Raw genomic sequence first — 22,370 nt, 5'->3', positions numbered from 1 at the left:
AAGGGCCATCAACAGAAGTTGCTTACCTGATTTCAGCAAGGTGTCTTTTCGCAAAGAAGCATATTTGGACCGGATTCCCAATGCCTCGGTCAAGCTCTCATCAACAGGCAGAACCATCTGATAACAGAGAACCACAGGAACACTGAGACCGAGGACTCCAGAGAGCCAGCAGAAATGGGGCCTCGTGCATCACAAAGGACCTGGCAGCTGACTGTGCAGCGTTAATCTACAGTGTACATGCTGGTGTCCCTCCCCACACTCCATGTATGCCTACTTCTCACCACATGCCTGTCTTCTAAGACATCTCACTGTGAGTTTCAGTGTTCAGGTACCAAGAATATCCTCAGTGCTAGTGTTCTGAGCATACTTCAGGTAAAATAAGGTATCTTTGTATTTATAATGCTTCCTTGATAGTGATAGGTTCTTAAACTGGAATTCTAAATTGGTAATAGTGTCTGGGTGAGAGACTGTGAGGGCCACAAGGAGGCAGAGGATAGGAAGGGTGGGTCCGGGAGGATGTGGTGTGAAGGAGGTGACTGTCTGGGAAAGGCAGTTGCTACCAGAATGTAATGGACGGTACAGGTCTGCATCACCTCTTCACTCCCACTGCCCGCTCTGCCTCCATCTACACCTCCAGCCAAGCTAGTCTGCTCTTGGTCCTGTGCCACAGAAGGGGCGAGAGCGGCACAGGGAGCAGCAGCCAGTTCCAGGTCAGCAGGGCTTTGTACATGAGACCAGGAGCCTTCCCATTCCACGTGGTACCATACCCCAGAAAGACCTGGGAGTCCCATGGAAGGCAGTTATCAAACAGCAGGTCCTGCCTTTACTGACACAGATGTGCACAAAGAGATTCAATCCTCCTATCCTTTCCGAGGGAGATGAGAAAGGTACCAACTCACCCTCCCATTGACAGTGTCCAAAGACCGGGTCACAGGGGGGCGCTGGTCTGACTTCTCCTCCATTTGCCAGCCGATCACAGTTATGTTACCTACGCGGTCACTCTCTGCAGACCTGCAACAAACATCATGTCTTGATAAGCACTGGTTTTAAGGCAAGGCTCAACCATCCTGTGGCACCAGGGTCCTGGGAGCAGTAAGGCGCCATCCAGACAGGTCTTACCTCTCCTCGGCAGACACCACTGCCTCCCCCTAGACAGTCTCTGGGAGGATGGAGGGGCAAAACTTCAGACCCTTTCAAAGGAATAAAGCAAACACCAACCTCAGTGTCAGATGCAATCTGTGATGCCTGTCCTGGAGCAGATCTTTGACAACGAATGTTCCGGAGCCCAGTAAATACATCTGAGGGCAACAGGGAGGCACAGTGTAAGGATACTTGGTGTCCTTCTGATCTAAGTGCCACAGCCCAGGGAAATTGGGGGTTTCCTAAAACACCTCCCTCCTACCCTCACCTCACAAACCCATCACAATGCTCAGAAGTGAAATCCAGACACAAGCATGCTTTGATGTAGGTTAGCTCATAAGCCAGCAGCGAACTCAATCTTGTGCTCACACCTTGCTAGATTGTTACATAACTATAGGTGAACGGAGACTGTTCCGCAAACCACACGTTACTTAACTGTTCCCTGAGATCTATCTTTGACATCATACACAGACAGCTTGATTTGTGTCATCTGATTGATAAGGGAGTCTTGAAAGAAGGCAATGCTGCTGAGAAAGATAGGATTGTTGGTTCCCTGGAACAGAAAACAGAGTTGGATTTTATTTTAAGGGACTGCCTTTGAACTGTCCTCACGTTTTCAGAATGAGGAAACTAACACTTTCACTGATTTGCTCAACACAAATGCTAACGACAGCACACGGCAACAACCACAAGAACACACAGCCTGGCAAGATCACCACCAACCCAACGTGGCCCATAGCAGAGGACTCACTCCTAAAGCTTCCCCACTCAGGAGCGGACTTTCCGAAGCCTGAAATGAGCTTGGGTTTGACATCCACATGCACTCCTGGCAGTGCACTTTTGGGTGTGCATATATTTAGACTGTTACTCAGGGCTGCTCCTGTCGGCTGTGTGCACAGGCAGATGAAAGAGGAAATGGACGGTTTCAGTAATTATTTCCAGACTCCTGTGTCTGGAATAATTAAAACTGACCTTTTAAGAGCATCCTCTTTTAGGAGCAGGTTCTAGTTTCTGGATCACAGGTGTCTATTTTCTGGCAGTTTTGCCTCTGCATTCCATCACATCCTTCTCAATGACACTGAGCACCTCAGCCAAGCAGGTACTGGGCCTCTCTGTACCTGAGTGATGCTTGCTCAGCAGATCTAGTCTCTCAGTGCCTGCTGGGAAGCCCCTCCTCCCATCTTCCTTCCATGGGCCCCAGGAAAGCAGGCTAAAAATCTGGGACACAACCTTGGTACTCCTTGTCTACTGAACAGGCTTGACTGGGAGACCACAAACCCTTCCTACAAGGTCTACTTCTGGAGCCTCTTCCCACACACCTGTTCTTCCCACTTCTTCCTTCTGCTAAAGTCACCCTGCACCACTTCCCCAAACACCTGTCAGAGTCATGAGACGTCCCTGCTCAAGTCCTGCAGAGCTGACTACTGTGCTATATCACAAGCACCCTGGCTCAGCCTACAAAGCTTGTTTCTTGCACACACTAAGCAAGATACAATCATTTCTTAAACTCCCATGATGTTCGGCTATCAGCTGCCTTCACACAACTATGTAGAGTTCTAGACTAGAAGCGCAGGCTTAGCTGTGAGATCTGCAGAGCCAGGGACCCATCTGGGCTTGCTGCAGCAGAATTCCCTGACGTTCTACCTAGGAAGCCTGTCAGAAGGGATGCTGCTCCTGTGTCCTCTCTCTGCTACCCCAATGCTCCCCATGCCTTCCTGTGCATGGAAATGACCAAGCAAACTTCAGCCCCTCCCCCATGAGAACTCTTGATGCCCTTGTGGGTTTGGTACCAATAATTAGTACAGAGCTTAGCATGAGGCCAGTGTTCAACAAGCGCTTAGACCATCTATGATCTGACTTGGAGATAAGCTTCTGAGAGAATCTCAGAAGGCCTGGCTTCTAAAATGGAAAACTTGAGATAAAATTACTATTGTGTTCTTATATAAAAGTATAGAAATATAAAAAATAAAAATACAGCTTAATTTGATAATTATTCATATTACAAATAAGACTCTATGGAATTCCATATCAGAATTCCATACCATACCATAACTTCACACTTCATATCATAACTCAAATACATAGATGAGTTATATATATAATATGTATAGCTAAACTATTTAAAAATATTTTTGTAAACTTCCCTAGGTAAAACTATACAAATTACTTTTAAAAGTGCACAAAACACAAAAGAATGCAAAAAACAAAAGTTAGTAAACCAACACAGGCATGGCCGGGCCTAACAGGAAACACTCTTCCAAGCACTGATTAATGAGCATCATCCTCTATTGACAGTAGCCAACAGAAAGTGACAGGAAGAGGTGGGTCTCATCTCTTAAAAGTCAACTACTCATAGGATCACTTCTTTAAAATAGCAACCAATAGTTTGTCAAAACTCATGATGTGGCAGACTAAGGGCCACCCAGGAGAGCATGACAAACGGTACAAATGAACTGAAAATCATGGAACTGAAGCTACAGATACCCAAGAACTGAACAGCCCTTCTGCAAGGGTCACAGGCAGCTGTAAGCATGAGAGGAACCTGCAGCACCCACCTCAATGATCTCCGTCTGCGCGTGCTTCGTCCAGAATGCCTGCGGAGGGGTGGTGACGCTCACAGCCACAAAACTATTTGGTTTTCGATCTAGTGAAGGAGTGTGCAGCTCACTGCAAGCTACAGAATCAAGATGTGGAAAAAGGATTCTTTGGACCAAGTTTAATTAGTTCATTGCTTTAAACAAACCCAAAGAAAGCTTAAAACAATACTCCCAAGGACAACATGTTCACATGGCCAGCAAGAGAGTGGATTTTAAAAGCCTGTTTTCTCTTCTTTTCCCCTTCTCCCTCCTCACATTATAGTAAGGCAGGAGTAGAGAGGAGCCTATGCTGAGGGTGGCCTTTTAGGTCCACAGAGAGTAGAATTCAGAGCCAACAAATGAGTTCCCAAGCAACACGAGCCTGAGTACTATGACTGCTGTGGCTAAGAAGGATAACCCACGAATCCCGGCACATAGGTGGGTGCTATACTAAAATTAAAATTCTATGACAAAATTAAGCTATTTTTAAGAGGAAAAGCTATACTTACAACCTATATCAAATGTAAGATTTCTTAAATGTTTCTTTTTAGAACTAAACAGAACTTGGACCATTTCAATTAATCTGTCATACTTATGACCTCAAAAAATATATCCTAAGTCTAAGACAAAATGACCCAGGGAAGGATTAGTACACTGCACTGACTCCCACAAGTTCCTGATATAAAAATACACTATGAAAGGGGAGAAATTGCTCACCCATTGAACTTTAATATGCCATCGCTAATAATACATTTCCTTACTTGAAAGATACTAAGGGGCTAGAGAGAGAAGGCTCAGCTGCTCTTCTAGAAGACCCAGGCTCAATCCTCAGCATCAACATGGTAGTTCACAACTGACTAGAACGCCAGTTCCAGGGAATTTTATGACCTCTCTTATGGGGACCAGGTTGTGTGTGTGTGTGTGTGTGTGTGTGTGTCTGCGCGCGCATGCGCGTGTGAATTTACAGATACATATAAAATGTCTTTAAAAATAAGAAGGGTATTAAAATTTACTAAGTCTTTTAGCTTTTTAAGACAGCAAATGTCCTGGGGTTAGAGGGCGGTATCAGCTGTACAGCTGTGCAAACCATCTAACACCACAATGTAAAAGTTAAAGTGGCAGCTATCAAGCTATCTGTATTTTCATCACTACTAAGCATATACTATCAACTCTAATTCAAAACTACATCCTCACAGCCACAATTGGTAAGACGCATGCAAGAACAAGATGACAGGAAGACAGTAAGGATGAGGAAAAGCAATGGAAAGAAAAGTCTGAGAGAATCAGAAAAACAGAAAGTAAGGGAGGAGATGTGATGAGGGATTCCCCTCTGTATGCTGTGACTACGGGATGCTCGTCTGTAACTTGGAGAAGAACAATGTCTTGCTGTGTTCTGAGTAGTTGTAGCTGAGGTGGTGAATCCTTCATGACCACTGTCCCCTGAAAGTACCCTCCATTGTCTCAGACATCTGAACATTTGGCTCCTAGCTGGTGACCCTCTCTGGGGAGGTTTAGGAAATGTGGCCTTGCTGGAGGAGGTACATCACTACGGTTGGGCTTTGAGCGTTTAAGGCCTCTCTCCCTATGGTAGTTGCTCTCTCTGCTTTGTGCCTGAAGCTCACAGTGTGCGGAGCCCTCAGCTTCTGCTCCAGGTAACATGCTGCAGCCAGCTGCCATGCCTCCCCTAGTATCATGGACTCTCCCTCTAGAACCCAAATAAACTTTCCTCTGTAAGCTGCCTTGGTATAGTGTTTATCACAACAGGTGAAAAATAACTAATATATTGTCCACAGCCAAATCACTTTTTGGCTCTAATTATACAGTACCTGCCATAGATATTACCGGACCAGCTAACGTTCCCTACCATACACACAGACATGTTCCACTTTAAAGTCACTATTCAATGACCTAGAAAAAAGTCCTCCCTTCTTCTGTGAATTTCTACTGGAATCATCTGCCTGCCCAAATAACATTCCACAGCACTGCTGAGATTGCAAGGCTAGGCTGACACATCCTTTCAGTTTTGAAGGTTTGAAAACACCTTTCCGCATCTGAATGACGGGAGGGTATTCTCTCCAGGTAGTTATTTTCCCTAAGACCTTTAAATAGATCATCTCAGAGTTTCTATGTTTTCCTGCTATAAAACCACAAGTCAGTCTAATTATTGCTATGATGAGCACTCTGTGTGTGTATGAATACATGAGTGTGTGTGGGTAGGCTGATCTTAAAATTTCCCTGAGTTTGATCTCCAATTGTTCTACTATGAGGCACCTAGAAATCTTCTTTCTTACTTTATTAGTTTGGAAGAAATACTCAACTATAAGTATTAAACCCTTGTTTTCTTTTTCTTCTTTCTTTCTTGAGTACAAGTAGATTAAACGTGTTCACAGTTTTTGTGAGAATTGTTAGCTTTTTTGGAGACAAGATCTTACTATGTGGCCCTGGGTAGCTGAAAGTGACTGTGGACACTAAGAGGGCTTCGAACTCCCAGAGATCGGCCTGCCTCTGCTTTCCAAGTGCAGGGTTAAAGGTGTGCTCATCATGCCCAGGCTGTCTTCTGACATACATTTTCAGGAAAAAAAAATGTTTTCCTATTGGGTAAACTCTGATTTAAGTCAAATGAAGCCAAGCTCCATAAGTAATTTATTTTCTTTTCCTTCAGACAATGGTCAAATAATGATAGTTATCGTAAGAATGGGACTATGTAAGGTCTCTGATTTTGCTGAATATAATTCTAGGTAGGCTGCCTTTTTTAAGAACTTGTAATGTTATTTTTCATCTAGAAGCTTGTAAGTTTTTTCTCCTTTCCTGGGAAGCTGAAGTTTCTGGAGACACCTGCTAGTGGACACACTGGTCTCTGGCTGGCCTTTCTGCTAGGGAAAGACAGTTCTGCTACTCAGAGCCTGCTGTTCCTCTTTCTGTCTCTCTCAACACTGATCTCTGATTTCTTAGCCACCAAAGATTACAATGCCAGATTGTATCTTATCTCTCACGCAAAACTCTATAATCTATACTTCTTGATACTTTTTGAGCTGGGGTTGTTTCTTTGTTAATTATGAACTCAGTCTTCAGCAGAGTAGCTTCTTCGACTTTTAGTGCTTTATGAAGATAATTCAGCACCCTAAAGCTCTCACAGAGCTATGGAACCATTACAACCATCTACCTCCTTACTATAGCCACATTTCAAAGGGGAAAAAAAATCTATACTCATCAGCAACCACTTTATCATCCCTCTTCTCCAGCCTCCAGAAACCACCAATCCTTTCTGCATCGCTTTGTCTCCTCGGGACACTGGTATACAGCAGGGTTATGCAGGGTGTGCCCTTCTTGCAGCTTTCTGAGCCTCGCTAAAACTATAGCATGCACCAGTGCTTTGTTCCTTTCTATTAATGAGTAACTCCTGAATGAACATACCACATACTATTTAATTGATGGATATTCTGATTGCTTCTACCACTTGGTTACTACAAATAATTCTATAAACACTTGTGAACTAGTTTTTGTTGAACATATGTCTTCATCTTTTTGAATGTCTGCTGGATATATAATTCTAGTTGGTTGCCTTTTTAAGAATTTGCAATGGTATCCCTCTGCTTCTGTACTTCATCCTCCTTTTCTTCCTCCTCCTCCACACCCTCTTCCTCCCACACCCTCCTCCCTTACCCTGCTCCTCCAGTATTCTTAGACAGGGACTAACTCTGTAGCTCACAGTTGGTTGATGCTTTTTAAATTCTGTCCTTGGTTTTCAAAAGCGTAGTTAGGATGAATTCAGGTGTAGATTTCTGTGGGGTTTATCTCAGCTCTGATTGCAATTTCAGAACACAGGAAATAAAGATCTTAAAATCTCCCCAGCTGGGGCTGGAGCAATGGCTCAGCAGTTAAGTGAGCTTGTTGCTCTGAGGCTCTAACTAGCACCCACGTCTGGCTGCTCTCAAACGCCAGGAACTCCAGCTCCAAGGGATTTGGGTACACATGCACCCATATTCATTCATTCTCTCTCCTCTCCTCTCCTCCCCCCCCCCCCCGCCCTCCTCTCCTCTCCTCTCTCTCTCTCTCTCTCTCACACACACACACACACACACACGCCATACCACTACTACTACCAATTCAAAAAAGAACTTCCAGAAAAATGAGAAAGCACTTTTAACTGTATTTTTACCTAGAATTTTCTGACACGCCTACTCAGTGGAACATAATAGCTGGAGGTGGTATGTTTCAGTTCCGCAGAGTCTCAAACGGCTTTCCAAAGAGCTTCTCCTCCCCCTATATACATTTTCTGGACTAAAAGTATGCTTGACCCAAAATAGGGTAACTTGAGGGGGAAAATGACATTGTTTCCAAGAAATAGTTTACACTGAGCAGAAGGTAAAGAAGTCCCATGTGACTTTTGTAAATAGTGTTTGCTGAAGTGTAAGTATGTAGAATGTGACTTTAACCAAAAACTGCAACTAGAGAGACTGAATATAGAAAAAGGATGAAGAGACACCTAAGGCATTTGTATAGCCAGCAAATCAGAAGTAGGAACGAAATCATGTAATGAGACTTGACCATGGAGGACAGCCTAAGAAGGCAAGGAGAGATTTCAGAGAGTAGATTTCATACCCACACCAACCCTCACTGCTTTTCAGAGGAGCAGAAGCAAGGCAAATACTCTGAAAAAAAAAAGAAAGAAGCTGAAAATTAAAAAAACAAAACAAAACAAGAGCTTGTTGTAAAAATCTTTCTTTCAGAGAAAACTGTTAGAGAGCAGTATCTGCTGGACTCTGGTATAGCTTCTTCCAGTTTTGTTGTTTGTTTCTCCATTTACTCAGCAGAGTGCAACCTTCAGAGTTAACAGACTGGTGGTAGAAATGGGTTTACTTAGAAACACATTAGTCAATATTTCTAATAGGCTTTTTTCATGTACCAAAGTCACTGGCATCCTTTAATTCTAGTGGGTACAGGCCCTGTCTCATTATTTCAGATGCTACAGAGCACACTGTAGGGTCGTACTGTTTACTCTCACTAGTCTGCTGGTCAGCCTGTGGTCACCTGAAATTATGGTGAAAACCAGTAGCCTAGATGTCACCAAATGAACAGGATATGATTGGAGACCTTACATAGGCTCATTCTTAAGGTAACTATCATTATTTGACCATTTCTAGAAGAAAAAAAACTTGTAGGCTTTGGCTTAAACCAGAGTTTACATAGTAGAAACTGTTTGTTTGTTTGTTTGTTTGTTTTTCTGAGAATCCTCATCAGAAACAATCAGGCTAAAGCTGGAGCTGGGCTGTGGCTCAGTGGTGGAACACAGCTAATACATATGAAGCCCCGATTCCATCCTTACCACGACTATGGCAGGAGCAACCAAAATCAATAGCCATTTCCTTCAATACTGCAGCTGAAGAGGGCAATAGTAACCTCTTTTTGGCAAACAAGGAGTTGATCAGAAAAGCTTAACAGATGATGAATCCCTGAAAGAAAAGCTAGGCAGTGAACAACAGGAGCAGGCCCTCTGCAAAGCTCTGACATTCGTGCACGTCAGCACGTGCAGAGGGCTATGCACAGCTCGAGGACACTGCAAGCTCAGGAAAAAACAGGAGACTATGAGTGATCGCCTTAGACTGCCTACCCTCGGAGGAGCATAAGGAGCCCTGAAGGCGTGGGCCAGTATGCATACAGACACTTAGCAAAATTCACACCAAAAGTCTCTAGTTCTTTGAGCTTTAAAAAATTTTCTACCCAATCAGGCATGCAGTCTCTGTGAGTTTCAGGCACCTAGGGCTACACAGTGACACCCTGTCTCCAATATACACATTATATCCATCCAATTTAACTTGACCACTAAGTGACCCAGCAGTCACTCTAGGATCCACACGTGACAAGAGGCTACTGCTAAGCAGTCAGCAACAGCAGAAACAAAAAAGTGGCAGCAACGACAACAACAACAACAAAGACCCTGAGGAAGGGGAGAATCTGATTTCCAAAGTTGCTACATCGCATTGTTTAAAATGCCTAATCTTTAACCAAAATGTATGAAACATGAAAAACAAAACACACAAGAGAAATTCTGCTCATATCTAGAAGAATTTAAAATCTAAAAAAATAGTCTAACAGTACCTGTCCCTGAGGGTGACACAGATGTCTGACTTACCAAGAAACTAGGTAAAGTTGGAGAAAAATACCTGGTTAAATAGAGACTATCATCGAAGGAACTGAAATCATAAAATTAGTCATGTAGAAGATATTCAAAGTACGATGACAGGAATGAAAACTCATTAAGAGCGGATCAACAGTGGCAGACAAAGAAAGAGTCAGCATACTTTGGAGATGTCAACTATGATTATTTAGTCTGAAGAACAAAGAAATAAAAAGAAAAAAAGTTCCAGAGAGTCCTGGAAGATCACATTCACCAGCATAGATTTAATCAGAGCTCCAGAAGGGGAGGACAAAGGGGCGAAAGGAAGAACATCCAACAGAATGATGGCCAGGCACTTTCCAGACTTGATGGAAAACACGGTGCCTTGAGAACTCAGTGTTTTTAAATCAGACTCACATTCTTCAGTTCTAAAGGACTCTTGAATTATTTCTAAACTTCCTCTATTTGTTCATTTTTCCATTTTCTCTTTTAAATGATGGGCATCCTAGACTGTCGAGCTTTCTCTTGTGTCCTGTGTTGCTTGCTGAGACAGTTTCCTGTTTATCTTCCAGGCTTTACTGGATTTGTAACTTTCACCTGTTGTGTTTTAGATGTCAAGACGGCCCTTCGTTTTTCAGCCGCCTTTCATAAACAGCGCCCTGTTACTGAACACAGAGAGACACTTCCTCCTTTTTTAAAGGTATAAGTTACAATTTCTTTGTTTCCTTCTACTTCTGCAATACCTGTTTTATCCAAGTTCTGGTTTTGGTTAGTGCTGTAAGCCTACCACGTGAGCCTGGTAGTCTTTGACTTCTCTTTTATTTTCCTCTAAATCACTTCTGAGGTATAAATTTTCTTACAGCACACACCCATTTTAAATGTACAACTCAATGAGTTTTGCAAGTTCCTATATCCATGCAGCCACTCCCACCATCCCTATAGGTAAAGAGAACCTGAGTCCAACCTCCTGCAGCTTCTTCCATTCTTTGACCTTGCCCTCATCATACAGGGTCACTCAGGTGATCCTTCCCCTATAGAAAGTAACCATCCACTCCCTCCAGAGACAAGCGACGCCGGTGCCACATGTGAAACAGTGTGCCCAGCCATGCAGTCACTGCACTAGAGCCCACATAGCCTGCTCTGTACACAAACTCAGCATCACATAGCCTTCCAAATACTTCAGTCTTAAAGCATGAAGTTTTACCCCCACAATAAGATTGGCACCCAAGTATTGACTTTCTTCATAACAGTCTCTACTGGACACAACTCAGATCTCCATCAGCAGGCAGCTTAGTCAGTGATGCTGCATCTCCCCCAGAAACACTGCAGCAGTGGTGATGGCACTCAGAGACAGACCAACAGTAACAACAACCGAGAGAGAGGCACCTACCTAAGCTGAATTCTAAAATGGGCTCATCTGGGTCTTGAATATTTCCTGGTAGAAGAGAAATGACAGAAAAGTCACCCAAAATAAACCTTCCCCAGAATTTAGCTTGCATTTGTTTTGCATAAAAATAGAAACAAGAAATACTAATTCCTCTAGCCCACTCCAAAATATTACAGTAGATGATTTATATACTTTGAAATAGTTTACTTTGGAGATTCTGAAGAAATCTCAGACCCCTTCCCATTCTGCCTACTGGAAGGCAAGCCCAGGATGCCCTCCAAAGCTAGAAACGAAATGCTGAGCAATCCACAGGACCAGTTCCCAGGGCTCTAGCTGTCCCTTCTCCTACTCCAACCAGGATGATACCACACCAGGATACCCTCTCTCAAGGGTATGCTTAGTCACCGGCTGCCCCCTGGCTCTTCCTACTCTGTTACAGCATGGAGTCTGACCTTCAAGTTCATAACCAAATGTCTAGCTTTGGCCTGTGAAGCTCACCTGCCAGAGAGAGGCCCACCATGTCAGCTGCCACGTCGATGGTGGAAGCCCGTTGCATCGCACGGGCCCTGGCACCATGGCGAGGGCTGTGCTCTCTTGCTGTCATGATGGCATTGGTGAGAATATGCTTCTTGTTCCTGAGTCACACCTCAGTTGATTCCCCAAGGAAGAGCTGTCTCCAGGACCTGGATTCCTAAGACGGCAGAAGCCCTGAGACATGGAAGTAAACACAGTCAAGAGTCAGGAGTGTGGTGATGGAGAAACTGTGTTCCTACGGCTAGAGAACAGGACCTAACCCTGGCAAGAAGCTGAAACCAGTGTCGTGGGACAGGTGTGGAACTGGGCTAGAATGCCTCTCACCTCTACTCTCTTCCTCCTCCCAGCTCCTCTCACGGTGGACCCATGGGATTCTCTTCGACCAACATGGGCCACATTGTGTGAGGGCCTGATTGTAACCAGATAATAAGGCTTGTGTGATTCTTTCTGCTCTCCAGCACTCCTCTATTGCAAGTCCCACAGAATCTTCACAACCGTCTATCAACCCCCATAGCACAGCTTCTGTGAGGACAAAGACTATGTGAAGATCTCTGCTGCCTAGAGGCTCTGCCTGCCTTTGAGGCAGAACAATGGAAGAAAAACAAAGCTTGAAGCCCTAGCCTGACTTTCCCTTCCTTCAGCTACCAAGTTCTGGTGTGCCTTGGTCTCAAGACTTTTCCTCAGTGTCAAGTGACGATCCACCTTTAACCGAAGGGGCAGGTGCTGGGGACAGAAGAGGCTGTGACAATGTCACTGCAGTGGAGTCAGAATGAGGCCTCGCTAGCCCAGCACAGAGCTCCCACTACGCTCTCAGAAGCAGGTTAAACAGCAAGAAAGGGAATTTCAGGTTTGTCCAATCCCATGTACTCCAATCCCTTCTGGTTCTAAAAAGAACCAGCCTTCACAAGTTAGGATAACTAACAGAGCCATTAGTCTCGTGAAGAGCATACTCTCAAAGGTGTCCATATGTCCAATACACAATCTCCTGTCCATGTCTACACACCCAAAGACCTGGGCTACTGCTCCAGTCAATTCAACAAGTGACTTACCAGACATGTTTGCTTTTGGACCATGTGGCATTGCTTCATGGAAGGGCATCCAAATCCATCATCTAGAAATAGAGAAGAATAAATTGCTGAGCACACCAAAGATTAAGTCCCTGAGAGCATGACACCCAGAAAGGTAGGAAGGCAACAGTCATTCCTATCTAACTCTTCACTCAAAAGAATGAGAGAGAAAATGCACATTTCTGTCCAAGGGTTCTCCACCAGGAGCACATGGGTGTGCCCTGAGGATCCAGAGGGAAGTGTGGTTTAGAGAAATGAACAAAGATGGGTCATGGTTGCCCACTCACAAAGCACAGACCCCAAGAGGAGCTGCAGTGTAGCTCTGAGGTTCTGCTCTCTGGTGTGTCAGAGAGCTACAGTGAGAGTCAAGGGCATATTAGTAGGAGAGGGCTCAGTGCACGCCACTGGGCTCCAACATTGCCCCCAATGCATGGTGAGCAGGTACCTTCCTGCAGAATGGAACGCTCAGGCCAGGGCCTGCCATGAGCTGTTATGATCTCAGGGCCCAGTGCACAGTCTCCTGAGAATCAGAAGCAGAGGACAGTAGGGCAGTGCATTCGAACCTAGGACTGATTTCCATGTTCTTTTGCAGGCTGAACTCCTAACTTTCCCAATGGGGTACCCAAAGATCTCTGGCCTATGAGCCTCAGCCAACAGGCTATGGACCGGTTGGAGAGCCACTCTAGAAATTGTTAAAAGGGAGAAGTTACTCACTGGTCTGCTGTCATCAAATGACACACAAATCAAAACATTTGCAAGGCAAATATTGAAACTTAGAAAGCACCGAGACTACTCGACAGCTGGTCTTAACTTGTCACAACCTAGAATCGCCTACGGAGAGAGTCTCAGTTGAGAAATTATCTAGATCAGGTTGGCCTGTGAACAACTTTGTGGAAGACTGTCCTGAGGGCTAACTGACCCAGCCCACTGTGGGCAGTGCCATCTCCCCCACCTGCCATTGCATGGGCCCTGAGATGTAGGAGACTGGAGAAAGTTAGCTGAGGAAGCAATCACTGGCCATGGGCGTATCTGTTTTTCTCTGCTCATGACTGTTGACGTGATGTAGTCAAGACATTGTTGAGCTCCTGCTTTGACTATCCACACCACACCCTATAATGTGATGACATCTGACCTGTAAACCAAATAAAGCCTTTCTTCTCTAAGCTGCTTTTGTCAATGTGTGTGTCATAGCAACAGAAATGAAACCAGGACAACTGCTAAAATTCTACAATAATGCTGGTAGGAATGAATAAAACTCACTAGTGAGATAGCCATCAAGGGGAGAAATTCATAAAAGAGAAGTATGTATGGTAAATATTTTGAGAGAAAACTAACACGAAAAACAAAGTAACACTAAATCTACCTATTCCACCTAAATTATTCTTTCTCCAAGGGATGCCCATCTGTTCTTCCAAAATATATACTGCTGGCAGGCCTGGGACCCTTCTATACTGTGGATAACATTTTAGTGTGATACTATAATTTCAGAATTTAATAAATATTGTACACAAAAAAATTCTTGCTAAGCATCTCAAACATGGAAAAGACTCATTCACAAAACTGTTTACTGTAAACAATGAAGACCAGAAGTAATCTAAGCACCCAGCTACAATATGTTCTAGAACATCTTGAAATACTAAAATTATTCTAATAAATCCAGAAGTCATACATAATATAAACTGAAGCCATGAGGCCTAGAACAATCACTTAAATAGCTCAGTGATAGGCAGGCAAAGCCAAGAGCTGGCAAGGATGTAGGACAATTGGAACCAGTGTCACAGTAAAGTAGGGACAGTATAACTATTCTTAATAGCTAGCAGTCCCTTCCCAAGCTACACATATGACTAACTGGTGATCCATCCGCAACCTGGAATACAATTCAGGGTGCAACTGCTAACAGAAATGCATGTATGGATGTTTATGTATGCACATGTACACACACACACACAAGCAAGCGCATGTACACACACACACAAGCAAGCGCGCGCACACACACACACACCATGGAGAACGCTTAGAATGGTGACAGTCATTAACAGTAGGATCCAAGAGACAATAGAAATGTTCTTCATCTGTAAATGTCCAGAGCAGAACAGATGAATCACGGGGAAAGCCAAGCATACAGAGCCCAACTCAGGCAGTCTGCTGGTGTGAAGTGCAAGCAGAGGCCATGGAGTCTGTGTTGTGAAGTCAAAAGGAGGATGCCATGCAGGGGTGGGTGTCAACTACAAAAGTTTGAGGGACTCCTGAGGATGTTCTGTTTCTTGGCTGAGATGCAGGTTCCGTGGGGGTCTATGAATGACAACCCTTGTCCACCTTGTCCAGTATGTGATTAGGTTTTGTGCCTAAGAAGTATATTTCTTTTAATGATGGTAACAGGGACAGCAGAGAAGATGCTGTCAGTTTTGCACCACCTGCTCTCTCTCATTACAACTTAAAGAGAAAGGACACAGAGCCTGGGAAGGCTGTATCAAGATGGCCACCAGATAGGAGTGGTTATGGGGAACTGTATACTGCCGTCTTCACGTTTAAAAGGCTGCATTAAATACTGGCTGTGACTTCATACATGGAATGAGCTGTTGTCTCTTGACTACTGCCTCAGTGTAACCTCCTCATTCCATGCCCTGCTTTGCTGCCTGTCTCTCTGCATAACAGTGAAAGTGTCAAAGAGCCCTTCCCTTGGGGCAGCAGAGATGTGCCACCTGACGAACAGCCCTATTTAAGTCCCGGCATCTTGCTCCACGGATGGAAACCCACCCTCTCTTCCCTGTGTCCTCCTGTCCACTCCCTCTGTCCACCTGTCTCTAGAAGAGTGGTTTGTGTCTCACACACACTGTAAGTTCTCTGAAGTCCTCATAAAGGAGGATCTACACACTAATTTTATACTAGTTTAGAGGTCAGAGGAACTTTTAGGTCAAAGGACTTAAGCAGCTACTTCTCATTCTATTTGGAGGCATTTAATTATAATTTACAATTTAAATCATCAAAGCCCAGAACGCAAGGCAATTTGTACAGCTGAACTTGATTTCCCTTCTTGGTCTCATTAATTTAAGATAATTCACCAAGGATTCCTAAATTCTCAGAGTTTCCAATTTGCTCCCAGTTCTATTTGAAGACTGAGTTCATTAAGAGGGAAAAACTACACTTAAATCAAGGAGGACTAAGAATGTGGGAGGGGCTTAAGGAGCTGGAGGAAGAAAGAAGCAACAGCTGACGAGACAGCTCCCTGTCCCCACTCCATAGAGGATGGGACCCCTTCTGACAGGAGAACAAAGGTCAAAGAGAGGTGCTATACCACCAGTGTCCTGACCCCCAGGGGGGGGGAGGGGCAGTGACAAGAGAAGGTGGACAAGGGAAGCATGGGGATTCTTACAGGGGATGAACGGAATTTGAGAGATGGAGAAGCATCTCAGAAGCTTCTAAAGAGTCTTGGGAAAGGCCTGCCTTCCCTTCTTCTTGCCAGAACTAAGGAGCCTCTAGCAGATAGAGGCTCAGGGGCCCTTTATATCTTAGTGACCTCCTGGAGGCTAAGGGCTGGAGCTGAAGCTGAAGGAAGGTGAGAGACTAGAACTGTTCTGGTCCATCTTAAGATTAGTATTTCTCTAAACATAGGCTCATTTAAAGGTTGAACAAAGGAGAACAGACTACTACAGACGGGGTACATTTCTCAAAAATCTCATGCACATGAACGATATCTGAAGCAAAAAACAAACAAAACAAACAAACAAACAAGCCCAAATAGAAGCGGGACTCTTCTGCCCAGCCCAGCCCTACTACTGACCCTGCTCTGCAAGGCCCCTAGCCTTCCCCAAATCACCTTCTCCACACACAAGCAGTGGGGGAGAAAGTATGAAAGCTGTGAGTCAGAGTGAGTCAGCAATCCCAGAGGGAGAGCCTACTTTAGAAGGTGGAAAAAGGGGAATTCTCTCTTAAAATCCCAAATCCAAGATAACTAAAATCCTACCACTCACTGGCACCAAAAATTACTATGATAAGAACCAAAGGAGACAATATCCTGAAGCCTTGATGGTGGCTCTCACATGAAATTATTCTTCCTGTCAGTTCTCAACTTCTGAACACTACCTTTCCAGGGACAGCGTCTGGATAAGAGTGCAGCACCAGAGAGACAGTTGCAGGGTGTCAGGAAAACCCTCTCCTTAGGAAAGAGGCAAATAACAACTACTGCCTTTCTTATAAGGTCCCAACCAAAGTATAAACCCGACAGAGTTCACCCTTTGGGACCAATGAGTCTATTGGGCTTACAGAGCATGGGCGAAGGCTGCTGGTGGAGTACATGTGGCTCAAAGCAGCTGCACTACAAAGTCTCAGCCTAGCATGGATGATGGCTTCCCCATAGCAACAGAGACGGAAGGAGCCACTCTCAACCTCCTCCAGTCTATAGACTCTATAACCTCCAGAACCCCTACTCCAATCCTCCCTACTTCTCTATACAGTTAGGACAGAAGTACATTCAAATGTCTAGGAGTGGCTAGAATCTCAGCTGAAAGGCCAATGACCCTCACCAACTCCTCCTGCTATGCAGTGATGGTGACTCACAGCAGGAACTACTGCTCTCATGAAAATGGCACTGTGCTGTCTAGAGGACCAATTTCTACAATACAAGGTCTAAGCTCTGACTTAGACCAGCCAAGCTACAGAACAGTTCAGCATGACTAGTACTTAAAAAGCGGCAGAAGAAAGTGCTTTAGAAAATCGAGCACAGAAAGAACAAAGTGCTAGCAATGTGCATCTCTTCTCATCCACAGACACAAACGACTTCACCCAAAGATACCCGCACACACTTGTTCTCATGGAGTCATTCAATTATTTACCTCCTGCTTCCCATTTCCTGTTTTCTGCTAATGACAATAAATAAATAATGATGGTAGTGGCTTAACACCATTTAAGTAACAGGCCTCATAAGTATAATGAATATGATAACTGATAAAATGTAGTGTCTGAACCCAGGTACAAATGCATACCCCCAGACCCCTATACAGGAGGTCAGTCACTTATGGATCACCCAAAATTTATGTATTGAAACTCAAAGGTCAATGGAATGGAACTACTAGGTGGCCCTTTAGAAGGCAGGTCCCAAGGGCTCCAACCTCATAGATGGAACTGGTGCCTTACAAAAAGGCTGAATGTAATTAACCTTTTGCCTTTCTGTACTCTGCTGTGTGAGAGCATAAGAAGGCCCCACCAGATCCCAAGTGCTGACACCCTGATCATGGAATCAAGGACGTAAGAAATAATGTTGTTTATGGATTACCTAGTCTCAGGTATATGGCTATGCTAATCTATCTGCCTGACACGCCTCAGAAAAGTCTGGATATTCCTTTAAACAACAGGGCAGAGGAGTTCTCACAGAATAGGACTAGTCTCGACTGATTCACTTCTACACTCCAACCCCTCAAGTTTTCCCATCTCAGTCAAAGGCACTCACTTCCTTCCTCTTCCTCTTTCTCTAGGCACAGAATAGCTCTGTGTAAGCCTTCTCTTCTCTCACCCTTGTTCAATTCATCACAACTTCAACCTGCTCAGCTCCCGAAGCCCCAGGACTTGGACAGCACCCCAGTCTGTCCACAAAGGCACAGCGAATTCTGTGTACCCTCTGAAGGCCTCCTTTACCAGCACTGCACCTGGGAGAGCGTCTGCCTGAGTCGCCCTCCTGGGACTACACACCTTCATAGGAAGAAACTGCCACCCAGCTCCTTGTGTCATCTTCAGGCCATGAACCTTCAGGAGATTTTCCACGGGAAGCAGCTTGAAAATAAGATGCCCTGAGGCAAGTGCTTTAAATCATCTTGCTGAGCTAGGGTTGTGGCTTGTGCTACTCTGGAGGCTAAAGCAGGAGGATGGAGAGCTTGGGACCAGCTGGGTCTACAGAGTGAGGCTGTGGCCAGTTTGGACAACTTGGTAAGACCTTATTTTAAAATAAAAAGAAATAAAGGGCTAGGGATATAGTTTGAAGTTAAGAACACTTGATAGCATGTGCAAGGCTCTGAGTTCAAACCCTTGAATGGAAATAACCAAAGGATAGGATCGACACAGGGCCAGGCCCCCAGTCTGGACGATGAGAGGTGTGCTAATGCTGATGGGTGGAATGTTGGAGGTGTGCCAGGGGCAAATGTGCTCAGTGCAGAGTCCTCTAGCTGGTGCTGCTATAAGCAACTCTTAAACCTTGCACTTCAGCCACCTTTTAAACATCTACATGTTCTTGCTCTGTATATCATGTTATTCGTTTTTTACAAACTGGCTGTCTCTGCAACAAAGAGTTGAGGGTCCATATGTGACAAACCTTGGGAATACAAAGATGAAGAAAGAGGCTTCGCCAGGAGCTATGTCACAAGAGATGTAAAAAACAAACAACAACAACAACAAAACCCACCCCATGAAAGATGAGTATAATCTGTGGCTAGCATGGTGTTAGACAACATCTTCTGGACCTTCCCCTGTATAAAGGTCTAGTCTGCTCCTTTCCAGGCAGAGCACAGCATCCTCTAGTTGCCAGCACCAGGGATTACGGAGGCTGCTTCTTCGGGTCAATCAGCACAGTGTTCTTACACATTCTCCATTCATTCCCACCCACTAAACTCCATTTATCATTTATGACGACATGCGTTTTCCAGTCCTGGGAAGATAATGAACACACTGTGTAGAACCTAATGTGCACTGTCCGGACTGCCTGGAGACAATGCTCACCACTATGAGTGTTGTTCTCGCTCCTAAGTGAAAAGTCTCACTTCTTTCACTATTGTTAGCTCAGCCACTTGAAACTCAAACAATTAACTGATGGGTTCCCTGTTCTTCGACTGGTAAAACTCTAATGATATAGAACTTTCCAGATATGCATACAAAAACATTGTGGAAACCATCCAATATTAAATTTTACGAACTTTCACACGCCAGTTGTGACATGCAGTTTCTAGACAGCTAAGAGCAAAGGGAAAAGGACAATGGCTTCTCTGTGATCCATGATCAACTATCTCTGAGGGGAGCCCACCAGCCAATGAGACAGGCAGTACACACCCATCTAAGCATCTTCTCAAACTGGAGTCCAGGAGACACTGCTAAAGGACTGTAGAGCATGAACCTCATCCCTCTGTGGCCACGCAGGGTGCTCTTAACTCCAATGGCTGACCATGTACACCCAATCTCTGCCACATCTTCCTCTTCTTTCACAAACTTAGAAGCTAGGAAGCCTGTCTTGGTGACTACTTCGACCTCTTCCCCACCCAGAGCTGGCCATTGAAAGCTGGACCAGGGGAGCCTCTGTCACAAGCTCTACCTCTCTCCTCCTTCCCCTAGGTGAGGCATGGCCACAGCTGCTCCTGCTTCCTAAGCCAACAGTGCAAGAGACGACATCCTCCTGGGAGTTGCCTGCCCCCAGCCACAACATCGTCCCTTGCCTTGTCCTGACAGTTTCCCATGCAGCCCATGTCAGCCACTCTGCAGAGAACCAGCAATGAAGGTGCCATGATGAAAGCAGACACCTAGGACTCTTGGTCTCTCACCACATACACTGGACCCCTTTATTTACAATTCAGTTGCTGGGGTTTCAGGTGTCCACACCCAGTAATGGTTTGAAAATAATATTTGAAATCATATGCCATTGTGTAAAGCATGAAAAAAAAATCTCACAGTGTCCCACTCATGATAAGAATCAACTCTTTGTCTCATCTCCTGGCCACCCCGATATATAACGCTACCTTCCTGTTAGTCCACCAGTAGCTGTCTCAATGGTGAGACTCACTGCATGGTACAACAGCATTTGTGTTCATGCCATTCTTACCTACTTAATACAGCAATTGTTTATTATAACACAGCAATTGTTCTGTCTTGCTATTGGGTATTGTTGCTTCTTACTTTGCCTGATTTATAAAAGTTAAATTTTATCACAAACGTGTGTTGAGAAAAAACTATGGTATATAAGATTTGGTACTGTTTATAGTTCTAAGAACCCACAGGAGTCTTACATAGTAAGACTATGCTCCTAAGAATAAAAGCCTACTAGTTAACAGCCAGAACCCACAGGAGTCTTACATAGAAAGACTATGCTCCTAAGGATAAAAACCTACTAGTTAAAAGACAACGCTGCACTGCAGGATGAGCTTAAGCAGAAGGACACATCAGTCGTAAAGCTAGTAGGCTGACTGAGAACACTGGAGCAGGAGCATGGCTAATGTCACCTGTGGACTCTAATGCCAGCAGCTCACATGACTTTCTCAGTTCCCCTCTGCTTATTCCAGCCAGTCACCCTCTCTGCAGCTGAGCTACCTACATGGCAGGACATAAGGTGACCCCCAACTTTAAACTCTCCAGTGCTAGCCCCCAGAGATGCTGTCTGTATGGATTCTCTCCAGAACTCTCTAGGAAAGGGAAACCCTGAGCTCAGCTGGAGCCAGGTGACTCCTGGCTGGAAGACTGGGGTCAAATGAAACCCCTGGAACTCCCACAGTACCTGAGCTTAGTTTGAGACAAGTTTTTGAAGCAAGGGTTAGAAGGCAGCTAGAGAGACTCACTTGTATTCACTGTGACTTTTAGTAGCCAAGTGAGAGTTTCCTTACTATGTGACTTTAAATAAGGCCAAATAACTCCAAGATTAACTTTTTTGTTTTTATATTGCTCAAAATAGATAATATAAAATTGAAATATATAATACCAACATAGAATTAAGTATAAGTTCTTTTTGCAGAAAGGTCTTAAACAACTAGCCCCTTTCGAAATCATCCGGCAGCAACTTAGGCAAGAAAGCAGGAACCAGCAGCTACGGTTTCTCAAATGGCAAGCTGCTGAATGATCAGGCTATTATACCTCCCTCAGCTATGAACCACAAGTTAAAGAACCCCAAACAGCCTGCACTTGAGCGTAATGTTTGTATTTGTTTTCAGTGTTTGGGTACAAATCAATATGGTCGTGGAACAAAACAAAACTATCTGAGTTGCTATATAAAAGCACAGCCCTGAAAATGCTCGTCACCTTCCTCCACAATATTCTACTTCAGTGGAGCGCTAAGCTGTAGCCACTGGAAGAGACAACCTAAGACATTGCCTATGACTCCTTTCTGGTGTGAAGAACAGGCATTACTCCTCCCTCTATCTGTTTATAGCCTTACGCTGTTCCCTGCCAATGCGTGTAAATGACCAAAGGAAAGGGTTATAGAGCTGGAGACCAGGAAGGGCCAGGCCTGTGGTCCCTTCTGGTGATCTAGTCTCCAAAGAGATAAAGCTTCTCTGGGAATCTCTTCGGGTGGAAATCCTCACCAGGAAGGAAGTGCACACTCAACACACACTGTTTTCAGCTTACACTGTTCACTGGAATAGTATTTTCTTCCTTCCATCCTTTTAGGACCAATATTTCAGATTGAAAGCATCAAAAAGTACTGACCTCCTTGTCCCCACCCAGTGTCAGCATTTGGGCATCTGTACTGGTCTGCCCTTGAGGTCCTGACAGGCTAATCCTCAGTTGCAGCCACTAAGAGAACCTTCTGCGCACTTTGCTATGTTCCCTTTCAGAATGCGGGCTTTGCCCACCTCACCTCTCCC

The 22,370-nt window shown here is 44.6% G+C and overlaps 1 protein-coding gene across 12 annotated transcripts in view; it reads right to left on the bottom strand.

The window, feature by feature from the left end:
- The window catches only part of Inpp4a (inositol polyphosphate-4-phosphatase type I A), a 114,593-nt gene that overhangs the window by 41,329 nt on the left and 50,894 nt on the right, over positions 1-22,370 (bottom strand). For all 12 annotated transcript variants that reach the window (XM_048430303.3, XM_048430302.3, XM_048430306.3 and 9 more), the window contains 8 exons: positions 12,805-12,866; positions 11,720-11,929; positions 11,225-11,269; positions 3,696-3,814; positions 1,577-1,693; positions 1,219-1,298; positions 900-1,011; positions 27-117 (listed from right to left, as the gene is read on the bottom strand). In XM_048430303.3, coding sequence (XP_048286260.2) covers positions 27-117; positions 900-1,011; positions 1,219-1,298; positions 1,577-1,693; positions 3,696-3,814; positions 11,225-11,269; positions 11,720-11,825 — 670 coding nt within the window. In that variant the 5' untranslated portion in view covers positions 11,826-11,929; positions 12,805-12,866. The remainder of the gene's footprint in view (positions 1-26; positions 118-899; positions 1,012-1,218; positions 1,299-1,576; positions 1,694-3,695; positions 3,815-11,224; positions 11,270-11,719; positions 11,930-12,804; positions 12,867-22,370) is intronic.

The sequence above is a fragment of the Myodes glareolus genome, chromosome 18 (genome assembly GCF_982192425.1).
Source record: "Myodes glareolus chromosome 18, mMyoGla1.1, whole genome shotgun sequence".
In the NCBI taxonomy this organism is placed as follows: domain Eukaryota; kingdom Metazoa; phylum Chordata; class Mammalia; order Rodentia; family Cricetidae; genus Myodes; species Myodes glareolus.
The sequence above is the reverse complement of the archived record's forward strand: the minus strand, read 5'-3'. Positions and strand labels throughout refer to the sequence as shown.